The sequence below is a fragment of the Zingiber officinale genome, chromosome 1B (genome assembly GCF_018446385.1).
Source record: "Zingiber officinale cultivar Zhangliang chromosome 1B, Zo_v1.1, whole genome shotgun sequence".
In the NCBI taxonomy this organism is placed as follows: Eukaryota; Viridiplantae; Streptophyta; class Magnoliopsida; order Zingiberales; family Zingiberaceae; genus Zingiber; species Zingiber officinale.
Window position 1 is genome coordinate 67472128 of NC_055986.1, and position 14938 is coordinate 67487065.

Below are 14938 nucleotides of genomic sequence, written 5' to 3' on the forward strand. Positions count from 1 at the left end.
AAATCATGAAATTTCGTGTAGACATTATTTAGACCATATACTATCAAAGAAAAATAGTTTTCTATGAAAATACTTCATATTTTCAAAGATTGACACAAACTTGAAATCTTGCAAAAACTTTAGTGTTTTCTTCAAGTTTGTGTCTAACTATTCAATGGTGAATACTATCAAAAGATAGCCTTCACCAAGGTTTTCCAAAATCATTTTAAAACCTTTTAAAAACCAATATCCCATCATGTTCCTTGGGCTTAATGCACATGACTTGTACATTAGCTTTCCCAATGATGGGAAAACACATAACTATGTGTTTTGATGAACCTAAAAACTCAAAAGAATGTACTAAATCAACATCTTGAGCTTTGTTCATCATCCTAACATCTCACTTGTATCTAATGTGCACTAAAACACATACAAGTCACCTTATAGTCTTTGTGAGATGTAGATTTTGGTTTTGCCCTTATCTAGGGATCATGCATATCTATCTAGGCATTTTAAAGATATTAGACATCCACCTAGGATGTCACTTGTTAATAAGTGTTGTTAAATGCCTTTTGTCCTTAATTACAAGGAATTAAACTTAATGCATGATAAGGTTATGGCATACATCAAAAGGAAATAATTTTCAAAAGAAAATATTCTATAACTATATGATGTATGAATGTCATGACATGGTATTTTTGGATTTTTCATAATAAAACATGAATGCAAAAATAAACATGATGTCATGGCATATGATGGGCAAACAATCATGGCAAGATTTAGCATAAATAAACTATACCTAGATTAACTATCTAAGTATCCTTAAAACCTTAGTTAATCCTAACACATAAACCCTAGATTGCCCAATTTCCTTAAGAAAATGTCAAAACCCAACTTGACATTTCTTTAATCTCTTGAATTTATTTTGCCAATTAAAATTAAGCATATCCTCAAATATTGGCATATTCCATTTTTCTTCAAGAGTAATCCTAAGAAAATACCAAAATCTCAACTTAGTATTTCTTATATTTTTCCAATTTGTGCCAATTACAATAAAATCAAGTTTTCTCAAATTTTGGCACATTTTTACTCTTTCAAAGAATAAACAATAATTCCATTTCATTTTCAAAGGTTAACAAAAACCTTGAAAATGCTTCTTGAGTGTCAATTTCCTCAAAGTTGGGTTAACTACCCTTCTAATCGGAGTTGACACTCTCTAACCCATCTATGGGGTAGAGAAGATGCTCCTAGGAACCCAAAACCTATTGGTGCTCCTTGGATGCTCTAGGTACTCACTAGGAATAACTTCCCTAGATACCTTCCTAGTGACCTTGTTGAGCTTCTTAGAAGCCTTGGTCACATTTTCTAGGTCAACCCTAGGGATTTCTTCCCTTGTGACCTTCTTTGTGACCTTCTTTGACTTCTTAGAGGTCTTAGTCACATTTGTTGCAAAAATACTCTTAGGGATGACTTCCCTAGTATTTTTGACTTGACCACTAGACCTAGGGTTTGTTCCATAACTGTATGGAACTCTATGGTAAGAGGGAGCATCCTTTTTAGCTTTGGGTTTGTATCCCAAACCTCTATGGCCATTGGATGGCTTTTGTACCCCTAAACCTCGGTTATGCTCATTTTGCCCTTTTAGGATATTTTCCATCCTTTTTAGGGTCTTTTCCATTTTATCAAGTCTTGATCTCAAGACTTGATTTTCTATCATTAAATCCTTAGATTTTGATTTTTCATTACACCCATGAGCATTTTTGTTTTTGGGCTTGTATCTATTATCCTTAGTGTTCTTGCCCAAGTGTCCATCTACCTTCCTAACCTTAGGTTGGGTAGTTTTGGCATGTAGGGCCACATGCTTTTCCTTAAAGCCCTCATGCTTCCTATTCTTATGGTAAATCGCATTAAAATGATAAAAATTAGAACTATCATGCTTTTTACCATAATGTAAAGGGGTAGGCTCAACAAAAGATACCTTCTTCTTTACCTTGGAGGCTCCCCCTTGACTAGTGCCTCCTTGAGCCTTGACCACCTTCTTCCCCTTGGGGCATTGACTTCGGCAATGCCCCTTTTGATTGCAAGAGAAGCATATAATATCCTCCTTGCTCTTCTTTGTGTTGGGGATGGTCTCCTTGGGCTTCACCTTACCTTTTTGTGCCACTTGGCCCTTCTTCTTGGCCAATTTAGGGCACTTGCTCTTGTAGTGCCCATGTTCCCTACACTCAAAGCATATAATATGATTTTTATTATTAATTGAAATATTTATACCTTTGCTTGTAGGGGTGGCATCTTTTCCTTTGGATTCGGAGGTAGAAGCTTCCTCTTGATCGGACCTTGATTCTCCTCCATTTGATTTTTCTTGACTTGTGGAGGTAGAATCTTCTTCCTCCTCTTCGTCTCTTGACCCGGATGTAGAAACTTCTCCTTCTTCTTGATCCGGCGTCACCAAGGATTGCTCCCCCTCAATCCTAGAGGTGGAGGCTTCATCATCTTGAATATGAAACAAGGAGTATGCTCCCTCCTTGTTCCCTTCGTTGCATTCCTTTGAGGATGAAGCTTCTTGGATTTCTTCTTCGGAGGTTGAGCATCTCTCACCCTCGGAGTCCTCCTCTTGGTCTTGCTCCAAAGAGTCACCCTCTGGATACTTCTTGCTCTTGTACAGTGGAGGATCTCTTCATGAAGCTTCGCCATTTTGCTCCATAATTCCTTTGCATCTTCAAATTCTCCAATTTTGCAAAGGATGGTGCTTGGCAATAAATTGACCAAAAGCTTGGTCACTTTGTCATTTGCATCGCACCTTTGGACTTGCTCCGAGCTCCATTTGCTTTTCTTGAGAAGCTTGCCCTTGGAGTTTGTTGGAGCTTCAAATCCTTCCATTAGAGCAAACCATTGCTCTATCTCCATCATAAGAAAGTTTTCGATTCTTGATTTCCAAGAATCGAAGCTCGTGGAAGTGTACGGTGGAGCCACCCTTGTGTCAAATCCAAGTCCATCTTGGAATTGCATCTTGAAGTTGAGCTTCTTGAAATCTTTAACTTTTGATGAATTTGCTTCAACTTCTTCACCCTCTAGCTTTTCTTGTTATGCTTGACCCTTCCGGCGATGATTCCGGTGAAGAGCAACCTCGCTCTGATACCACTTGTTAGGACCAAAAGTAGCTAGAGGGGGGGTGAATAGCTTGTCGCGTTCGCTCGTTGCTCGACGTTGCTTGGCGTTGTTTGTTTCTTCAAGAATATGTAGCGGAAAATACAGAAACAAAACACTCAACGCTAACACTAGGATTTTACTTGGTATCCACCTCCAAAGGAGGTGACTAATCCAAGGATCCACACCACGCACACACCCTCCACTATGAATAACACTCCTTTATGGTAACTACCAAAGGCGGAGAAGCCTTACAACACTCTCAGTACAAGAAGAAGAAAGGGAAATACAAGATAAGCAAAAGCTTACAAGATGTGCAGTAAAAACCCTAACTCTAACTTCTCTTCTTGTTGTTGATTCGCCTCTTGACTTGGAAAACCTCCAAGATCCTTCAAGAACTGGCGATCTTAGCTTCAAGAGCGCTGTGGAGGAGCTGGTGAGAGATCTGGAGTGAATCAGAGAAGCGATTCCTGCAGCCATCGCACGCCTGTAGCTTAAATCGACGCCAACGGTCGGAACCCGATCGATTCAAATGTTCCCAATCGATCGGGGAGGCTTTGGATCGATCCATGGATCGATCCAGAGCGCCTCTGTGCTCTAGGAAAAATGCCTGGATCGATCCACGGATTGATTCAGCGCTTATCGCGCGAAGCAGCCGCGTCCCAATCGATCCACTGATCGATTGGGACATCTGGATCGATCCACGGATCGATCCAGAGGCTTTCTGTTCGCTGGGAAAAGCCTGGATCGATCCAATGATCGATCCAGATCCTGGATCGATCCCCTGATCGATCCAGAACTTGGTTTTTGCCCAAAACCAAGTTCCAAGACTCCCAAACCAACATCCGGTCATCCTTGACCTGTTGGTACATCATGCCTAGCATCTGGTCACTCCCTTGACCTGCCAGGACTTCCCACCAAGTGTCTGGTCAATTCTTTGACCCACTTGAACTTTTCTTGTCATGCCAAGTATCTGGTCACTCCCTTGACCTACTTGGACTTTTCTATATTTCCTCGTGCCAAGTATCCAGTCAATCCTTTGACCTACTTGGACTTCCCAACACCAGATGTCCGATCATCCTTGATCCATCTGGATTTTCCCTTGCCTGGCTTCACTCACCAGGACTTTCACCTAGCTTCACTCACTAGGGTTTTCCATCTGCCTAGCTTCACTCACTAGGACTTTCACCTGGCTTCACTCACTAGGACTTTCACCTAGTTTCACTCACTAAGGTTTTCAATCTGCCTAGCTTCACTCACTAGGACTTTCATTCTACCTAACATCCCAGTTAGGACTTCCCAGTCAAGTATCCGGTCAACCTTGACCTACTTGACTTCTTCTTCAATCAATTTCTTATTGTCAAACATCTAAACTCAAACCAAGACTCAGCTTGGTCAACCAGGTCAACCTTGACCTGAGGGATGTTGCACCAACAGCAGTTAGATTTTTATATGTGATATAGAAATTGCATGAGATGTTTACAATGATTTGCATGATTATGAGTCATTATTTTTATTGGGAACGAAATAGTTTATGTTGAACAAACTAAAGGATTAGCATCTTCATACATGTTATGAATGTGTGCTATAGTTGATTTCATTTGATAAAAATATACTTCCAGGGTCTTGGCCAAAAACTATTGTGAACAGCAATGCTCTTGTTATAAATTTAGACTACTCTCGAATGTAACTCAAGGTTTTTTTAGATTTTGTAATGTACAAATTAAAAAAGAATTAGTCTATTGGATGATGGTGAAAAGGGGAGAAGGACAACAACACACGACGATTAAGGAAACACTTGGAGAAGATACTTTGACCTAGGTTGACCTTTCAATCTTCTTATTGCTTGAGAATATCGTAGTTGATGGGGACATAACCATGTCACATTTAATTTTGATAGATCGGATGCGAGCGATAGAGGGGGGGTGAATATCGCACTTTAAAACTTTTCTTTATCTTTTAAAAATAGAGTCGTGCACAGCGGAAAAGAATAGACAAGTCTGTTTACTTCGTTCGGAGCCTACCTCGACTCCTACTCGAAGGCCCACGGTCCTTGACCGCACCGATCGACAAATCACTATAACTCTTCTTTCCGAAATCCTTCGGAAAGAAGCAGATCGTACAGTTACAAGAATATAAGATAGTAACAACCTTACTATCTTATATGAAATTAAGTGCAATAAGAAATGTACCGACAGTAATAAATAAAGATTAAGGCGCGGTCGGTGCTTTTGAACGAAGTAGCTTGATTTGCTTGATAAAGGCTTGGAACACGAGCAGCAGGCAGAAAACAACCTTTTTGATGATCAGAATTAGTCAGTCATATACAACCTCAGACTTCGAGCCTCCTTTTTATAAGTGCCAATGTCGTTCGGTCAACCGATCCCTCTGTTCGGTTGACCGAACCCGCTCCCTTCCTTCCTGGCTAGAGTCTGACGCTGGCTCGATCTTTTGCATTTACTGATCTTTAAGGGTTCGGTCGATCGATCATGCTTTTTGGTCGACCGAACAGGCTCCTTCCCTGTTCGTCGAGATTTGTCATGATCTGCATTTACTGTATCATTAATATTGATTGGTTCGGTCGACCAATCCCTCTGTTCGGTCGACCGATCAACTCTATTTCCTTTTGCTTCTGATCAACGCTGATGAGTTTGTCTTTGCTGAGTCAACAGGGTTCGGTCGACCGATCCTTTGGTTCGGTCGACCGATCAAGCTTAGATCGGACTGTACTCTGTTTTGGTCTGAACTGATAGTTGACCTGGTTTGGTCGACCGAATGGGAGGATCGGTCGACCGATCGTGTCAAACCTGCAAAACAGTGTTAGACAATAATCTTACGAAACAGAGATTAACACAGTAATATAAAATGCATGAGTAATAATATAAGACAGTAGAACTGCCTTGATCTCAACTTGGAAACCTACTCGGTTTCTTCAGTTGGATCAGCGACCTTAGGTTGTTCCCTTCAGGAACATGACCTCACTGTCGCTCCTTCAGTTGCTTACCTCAACTTACCTGCCAAACATGGTCCTCCAAACCTGTTTGGACTTTTGCCTGCTCAGTGTCTGATCGTCTGATCCACTAAGACTTTTCCTGTAATATTATATTAGCCAACAGCAATAATAATAATACAGAAAACAATGGTAAACCTAAACCTAGATTTACCAAGATCCGCTGGTTCGGTCGATCGCGCACGATCAACCTTGCTTGGAGTTCACTCCTCCAAGACTTCTCGTTACCTAAGGTTACCACCCCTAGGATTTTCTCCACTTGGCTTCACTCACCAAGACTCAGTATTTGGCTCCCCAGGGATCAGGTCCTCCAAACCTATCCACCTGGCTTCCACGATATACCGAGATTTCCCTTGCCTCAGTATTCGGCTCCCCAGGGATCAGGTCCTCCAGACCTATCCATCTGGCTTCCACGATATACCGAGATTTCCCTTGCCTCAGTATTCGGCTCAACATGGATCAGGTCCTCCAGACCTATCCACCTGGCTTCCACGATATACCGAGATTTCCCTTGCCTAGCCTCCAACCAGGACTTCCCTTGCCTAGCCTACAACTAGGACTTCACTTGCCTAGCCTACAACTAGGATTTCCATAAATCAAGTTCCATACTTAAACATACTTAAACATATTTGTCTGACATTAAAACCTTGGAGGTCGATTGCACCAACAATCTCTCCCTTTTTTGATGTTTGACAAATATGTTTAAGTTTGGTCAATTCAAAAGATTTAGATTTCTAACTTAAACCCTTCTTCTCCCCCTTTTGTCATTCATCAAAAAGAATCTTCCATAAATATCAATAATTTCTAAGAAGACCCTAAGTTTAGCACCAACAATGATGAAAACCTGAAACATTCTCAAGTTGGTCCTTAAGGTATTCCCTCACTCTTTTGAAAGACAATAATAAGATGTATAATAGGTTTTGAAATTGAACATGCATCAATTATATTTTGAAAAATATTGATTTTTAGTGTCAAAAATTCTTTTGAAGAAGTTTTCAAAATCATTTTCAAAATAAAGATAAAATATTTCAAGGCTAATTTGAAAAATATTTTCAAGGATTTTACTGAGATATTCCAAGGCTTAAATTTTTTTTTTTGCAAAACCAAGATATAAATGCATTCAAAAAGTATTTATTAAGGAATAAAAATGTCATAAAAATAATTTTCAAAAAGATTTGCAAAGAGTTTTTCAAAGTCTGAAACATAAAGTATTAAAGGAGTTTTCAAAGTATTTTTTTTAAACTATGATTTTTCAAAAAGTATGAGTTTGAAAAATATGATTTTGAAAAGATAATACTTGAAAAAATAATTTTGTAAAAGTAATTTTCAAAAAGTATTTGGTCAAGAGTTTTTAAGATAATTTTCAAAAATATTTGTAAAGAATAATTTTTTTTTTAGGCATTTTTAAAAAAAAATGTCCTTCAGTAAAGTCTCTCCCCTTTAACCAGACACTCTTTTTAGATATCCTTGTTACCCATAAGGAAGATATTCCTAGATGTGTCTAAGGGTCATAGTTGACTTAAAGATCTAAAAGACTTAGGTGGTAAATAACAATACTTTTGTTGGGTTTTTTGGGCAGCGAAAATCGCGTTTTCGCATCGCGGAAACCCCGAAAGCCCCAGCCATCGGATCCGTGCAAAGAAAAATATTTTGAAAAATACAAGTACGAGTTTCAAAACTTCGATCTACAGTAGATCTACAAAGGGAAAACCTTTTATACCTTCGAAGCGTGCCCTTTTCGTATCCCGCTCGTCCAACGGCTTGCCGGATCTCAAGATTGTCAACGTAGACAATCCTCTACACGTATCCACACGAACACACTAGATGGAGAAGGACCAAACAAGGTGTGCTAGCACCTAGGGTGTTCGGCCAAGGTAGGAGAAGGAGAGCAAGAAGAGAGAGCTCAAGGAGGAAGAAGAAGTGAATAGCCTTGAATGAGAAAAATAAATTCCCTTCACTATGTGTGGTCGGCCAAAATTGTAACTCCTCTACAATTAATGTGGTCGACCACATTAAATGGAAAGGAAGCTTGTAACCTCCATGATGTTGCACACACCTAAATAACCATGATGATGTGGAGCATCATCATTGGTCCACATCTTGCCAACTCACCAATGAGGTGGCATAAAGTCAAGTCAAACTTGACTCTTCATCTTCCTCTCAAGTCAAGTCAAACTTGACTTAATCTCTCTCATGGTTGATCTAATCCAACCATTTAATTCAAGCCAATTTAATATAATGAATCTAATTCATTTAATTAAATTGATTCAATGAGTCATAATCTAAATTAGACTCATTGAACATATGAATTAACTTGAGTCCAACTCAATTAGCTCAATTAGGATTACTCTTAATCCAATTTGATTCATCAAATGAATCTAATCCTCTTGGTTCATCATATGAACATAATCTCCATCTAATTGTCCTTAGTGTGTGACCCTATAGGTTCTTGTAACGTTGGCAATGCCCCTAAACCCATTTAGGGACATAAGTAACGAGCGGTATCTAGCAACACATCATTACTACCCAAGTTACAAGAATGTTGAGATCCAACATCACCTTGTGACTACTAATTGTGACTACTAATTGTGACTCCTCACAATATATGACAAGTGTCTTTCTATCCTAGACATCTAGATTGATCAATGTGAGGCATAGACTGTGTCATCCTCTGATCAAATTAAATCTTGAACTTCAAGTAGACTCACTAAATCAAATGAGCTCAATATCTCATATTGACTCATTTGGGCATGGCCATGCACTTCGTGGTCTCACTCTATCAAGAATATCGATGTCTCTCCGGTCATATAGGAGGGATAGATCTCATCTACATCACTCACATCCCTCTGCATAATTTGTTATATACCCAGTAATCGCCTTTATAGTCCACCCAGTTACGGGTGACATTTGACGAAACCAAAGTACATAACTCTTTATGTAGGGAACCATAGTGACTTCAGGTCTAAGGACTAGTAGCCATACTAATAGCCACATGAAAAAGTATATGACACTCATATAGCGATCCATAATACTTTCTCATGGCGGGTCATTCAGTATGCATTCTCCAATGCATACCCATGTGTCAACTTGATATCTCTATATCCATGACTTGTGAGATCAAGTCATCGAGCTAATCTACATGCTAGTCTTATTGCATTAACATTGTCCCTGAATGTTAATACTCGACTAGGAATGGTTAAGAGTAGTGTTCCCTATATCATCTCACTATCGGTTCAACTAACCGATTGATATAGGTGAGAACTTTCTACTCAAGGACGCTATTATACTTAGTTTATTTAGCACCAATACAAGTAAGTATAATAATCAAAACACATGCCTTTATTTATATAAGAATATGATACAACAAGTTCATAATACAATCATCAAATGATTGGTTCTAGGGCTCTAACTAACACCGATGACTACATCGAGTTCGAGAATGGAGATATCGACAAGATCTAAGGTAGCAGTATTCTCTCATATCTGTTAATGAGATTTTCCTTATCGTCGTCTTAAATCCGATTCTGGGAATTGGGAATAACATATGTGTATGATGTTAAGGTCTTGATTTCTGTGATAGTTGTCAGTCTTGAATAAGGTTATAGTTCTTGTTTGATGAGATGAATGGTGCTTGTATTTCACTCAAGTGGGCTGTAAAAATAACGTCTTTGAACATCTTTAGTTTGATTGTTGCTATACCCTTTTGAACATCTTTTCTATTTCATCCCTCTCTATCACTTCAACTGTTGTTTTGTTTTTGAAAAATTAATAGCACATAGTGAACCTCAGTTCACTAATGCAATATATTGTAACATTAGTAGCAGTTTAATAGTAGCGTAGTGAAGGTGATACAACACCTCAGAAAGCATCACGACACAATTGCCTTTCCCTAACTACAGAAAAAAATGCCACCGATCACTATGGCATGAAAAAATAAAAGAACAATTTCAGTTCAGTATCATAGCTAACAATTTAACTGCTAGGAAGAATCAAATGTAGCTATGCATCTAGAAAGCATTTGGAAGAAACAACAATAATGGATACCATTGAAATTTGCAGTGAAAGCTAGCAACTGTCATCATATAACTGAACTAACCCAGCACATCGTAGTCAATCATGCGTAATATGTTTTCGATGCAAGGAAATACTTGAATGATACTAGAAGTTATTTGTCCTAATATGTTTTTGATTAACAGGTATTGGAACTTTTGGCATTGTGCTTCCAGAGGCTACAAAAGAGAAGGTAATTGCGATAAAGAAGGGCGATGCTATTGCCCTTCCTTTTGGAGTTGTGACCTGGTGGTTCAATCCCAATGACACTGAACTTGTGGTACTCTTCCTCGGGGACACTTCGAAGGGCCACAAGGCTGGGCAATTCACCAATACCTCCATCACTGGCACCAATGGCATCTTCACAGGCTTCAGTACTGAATTTGTTAGTCGTGCTTGGGACCTAACAGAAGATGAGGCAATGAACCTTGTCAGTAGCCAAACCAATTATGGTATTGTCAAGGTTAAGGATTGCCAAGCAATGCCTGAACCTTCACCGAAGTATAGAGAGGGCATAGTCCTCAACTGCGAGGAAGCGCCTCTAGACGTGGACATCAAGAACGGTAGATGTGTTGTAGTCCTGAACACTAAGAATCTTCCACTAGTCGGACAGGTTGGCCTTGGTGCTGATCTCGTGAGGATCAATGGCCATGCCATGTCTTCTCCTAGATTCTCTTGTGATTCAGCTTACCAGGTGAATTATATCGTTAGAGGCAGCGGTCATGTTCAGGTGGTCGGGGTCGACGGCAAGTGTGTTCTCAAGACACATGTGAAGGCTAGTTATCTATTCATCATGCCAAGGTTCTTTGTTGTATCAAAGATTGCTGATGCTGATGGAATGGAGTGGTTCTCTATCATATCCATGCCTAAGTATATTTCTCTCTCAACACCCCCATCTTCTTAAAAGAAACAAATTCGATATCATCTAACATCCACCTGTTTTTATGCAACTTTGCATCCCTGTGATCACTCATTTAGCCGGAAAGACTTCTGTGTGGAAGGTGATGTCCTCGGAGGTGTTGCAAGCTGCGTTCGACACCACCCCTGTGTTAGTTAGAGCCCTAGAGTCAATCATACGATGATTATTGTATGAACTTGATGTATCATATTCCTATATATTTATAAAGGTATTTCTTTATGGTTATTATACTTGTATTGGTGCCAAATAACTAAGTATAATAGCGTCCTCGAGTAGAAGGTTCTCATCTATATCAATCGATTGGTTGAATTGATAGAGAGATGATATAATATAGAGAACACTACTCTTAATCATTGCTAGTCAAGTATTAACATTCAGGGATAATGTTAATGCGATGAGACTAGCATGTAGGTCAACTCGATGACTTGATCTCACAAGTCATGGATATAGAGATATCAAGTTGACACATGGGTATGCATTGGAGAATGTATACTGAATGACCCACCATGAGAAAGTATCATGGATCGTTATATGAGTGTCATATACTTTCTCACGTGACTATTAGTATGACTATCAGTCCTTGAACCTGAAGTCACCATGGTTCCCTACATAAGGAGTTGCATACTTTGACTTCATCAAATGTCACCCGTAACTGGATGGACTATAAAGGCGATTACTGGGTATGTAACAAATTATGCGGAGGGATGTGAGTGATGTAGATGGGATCTATCCCTCCTATATGACGGGAGTGACATCATGATTCTTGATAGAGTGAGACCACTAAGTGCATGGTCATGCCCAAATGAGTCAATATGAGATATTGAGCTCATTTGTTTAGAGTGAGTCTACTTGGAGTTCAAGATATAGATTGATTAGAGGATGACACGGTCTATGTCTCATTTGATCAATCTAGATGTCAAGGATAGAAGAACATTGTCATATATTGTGAGAGTCACAAAGGTGATGTTGGATCTCAACATTCTTGTAACTTGGGTAGTAATGATGTGTTGCTAGATACCGCTCATTACTTATACTTCTAAATGAGTTTAGGAGCATTGCCAATGTTACATGAACCTATAGGGTCACACACAAAGGGCAATTAGATGGAGATTAGGTTCATATAATGGACCAAGAGAATTAGGTTCATGTGATGAACCAAATTGGATTAAGAGTAATCCAAATTAGACTAATTGAGTTAGACTCAATTTGATTCATGTATTGAATGAGTGTAATTTAGATTATGACTGATTGAATCAATTTAATTTAATGAATAGAGATTCATTAAATCAAATTGACTTGAATCAATGGTTAGATTTGATCAACCATGGGAGATAAATGGGTCAAGTTTGACTTGACTTGAAAGGGAAGATGAAGAGTCAAGTTTGACTTGACCAAATGTCACCTCATTTGTGACTTGGCATGGGCCGGCTAATGATAGTGTTCCACATAATCAAGAGTCACCTCATTGTGTGCCACCTCGTGAGGAAGACCAAGAGTCATGACCCTTGGTATTACATGGAGGTATATAGCACTCAATGTGTGGCCGGCCGGCCAAATTAAGTATTTTATTCACTCTTTTTTCTTCCTCCTCTCTTCTTTCTTGATCTCCCTCTCCTCTATTGTCGTGACTCCTTTGGGGTTCTAGCACACTCTAAGGTGTTTTCTCTATTTTCTTGTCCATGTGGATACGTATAGAGGAGTGTATGCTTGACACTCTTGATATCCGACAACCTTTTGGATGAGCGAGATAAGCGAAGGGCTTCGCAACAAAGGTAACGCTTCTTGTTCATATAAATCTAAGGTAGACCTAGGTTAGAAACATGTACATGATTTATTTTATATATCTTTGCACGGATCCGTGGCAAGACTTCGAGGTTTTCGCGAAGAAAAAAGTAATTTTTGCGGCTCGAAAGTCCCAACACCCTAAGCTAGAGAAGTTGTTTAGATCTAAAAGGACTTCCGATGAAATCTTCTTCCCTCCCAATTAAGCTAGTAGTTAGTTAGTTAGTTTCTTGCGTCCAAATAAAGCTCAGTACAATTTGTGTTAAGAATTATGATAGACACCATTTGGTGTCTTAATCTACCATGAGATCTAATGTTTGGTCTATTTTAGTGCAATAACGACCTTCTGTTACTGTCTTTTTATTCATCTTCATCGTGGTTAAAGCATTAGCTTTTAAAAATCGTTGTGCTCTCAGTGTCTCGTAATTTCAGATAGCGTCCAGCCACTACAAAAAATAAAGGATTTCGGGACAAAATTGGGGACGAATTTTAAAAAAAAATTCGTTGCAAAAATTTTTGCGACAAAATTTGGGACGAAAATTTTTTTGTCCCAAAATGGTTGATGCCAACTTTTGGAACGAATTATGGATTGTTGCAAATTTGGGAACGAATTTGGGGACGAATTTGGCGACGAATAAAATTTTCGTCCCCAAATTCGTTGCAAAAAATATACAGATTTGCAACGAAAATTATTTTTGTTACAAACTTAGGAACGAATTTAGGGACGAATTTACATAAATTTTCCGCCAAAATTGTCTTGATTTTTGCAACAAATTTGGGGACGAATTCGGTGACAAATTATATTTTGTTGCCAAGTTTGTCCCTAATATTGCAACGAATTTGGGGACAAATTCGGTGACAAATTTTTTTTTGTTGCCATCTTTGTTCCTAATTTTGCAACGAATAATAAATTTGTTGCAAAACTGGCAACGAATTTGGCAACAAAAACTTGCCATGCCAAATTCTTTGCACCATAAGATAAAATTTCGTCCCAGAATTCGTCCCAAATTCTGGGACGAAATTTGTGGATTCGTCCCAGAATCTGGGACGAATCCACAAAATTCGTCCCAGATTCTGGGACGAATTTTGTGGATTCGTCCCAAAATTCGTCCCAAAATCTGGGACGAATTCTGGGACGAAAATAATTTTGTCCCAAATTACGATAGAATTGGGACAAATAATTTTCGTTGCCAAATTCGTCCCTATATCAAATAATTTTTTCCAGCTTCAATTTCTTTCTACAATACAATCCAAATGTACAAAGAAAATTCAAATAACAAATAATATGCATTCAACACATCCTAATTTAACATTCAACACATCCTAATTTAACATTCAACACATCAACTCATAATTCAAGAAATATAAAGATTTCAACAAAGTTTACAATATCCATCTTGTTCAAGCTACTAGAAAATATGATACAAAGTTCAACAACCCAATGTTTTCGTGTGCCACAAAATAGTCCATCAACAAACACTAAGAATACATATAGTCATCTTCGTGTGTCACAAAATCTTTGATCCCCATCAAATCTCCTTTGCCTACATAACAACAAACAAATAAACTTAGATCATGTCTAACAAGAAAGATTGTAAATATTATACGATATGGCCATGTAAAAAGAATAATTGGAAACAAAACATAAATGTGAAATTCCTTAAACATTCTAATAAAAGCTTTAATTCTAATAAAAGTCATATATACCAACGATATGAATCATTCATGTCATAACAACGGTAAATAAAATTATAAGAATTATTTTGAAGCTAAGTACATGTATCGTAACTACGATACAACCTAATATAATTAGCACATCATATAGAGAGAAAGAGAGAGAGATATTGTGAAGTATGGTATTAGGGTTTAAATTTTCTCACTTAGTTATCTTTATTTTTCAGTTTATTTTGCTGAATTTATAGTTTTGTCTTTGGTTGATATTTAATGTAAACTAAAGGATGTTTAAAATAATTGTTCATTTCATTGTGTTAAGTAGTTGACAATTTCATATGAATAACTTTAGCACATTTTTAACAACTCTTTACAAAATA

At 38.2% G+C, this 14938-nt stretch overlaps 1 protein-coding gene across 1 annotated transcript; it reads left to right on the forward strand.

Annotated features, from left to right (window-relative positions):
• The first annotated feature begins 10252 nt into the window (after positions 1 to 10252).
• Positions 10253 to 13165, forward strand: LOC122038713 (13S globulin basic chain-like). Its single transcript, XM_042598606.1, has 5 exons — positions 10253 to 10256; positions 10333 to 11056; positions 11145 to 11216; positions 11558 to 11576; positions 13034 to 13165. The coding sequence occupies exons 1-5, from the start codon at positions 10253 to 10255 to the stop codon at positions 13091 to 13093; spliced, it is 879 nt and encodes a 292-aa protein (XP_042454540.1). The 3' UTR covers positions 13094 to 13165.
• The last annotated feature ends 1773 nt before the right edge of the window (positions 13166 to 14938 follow it).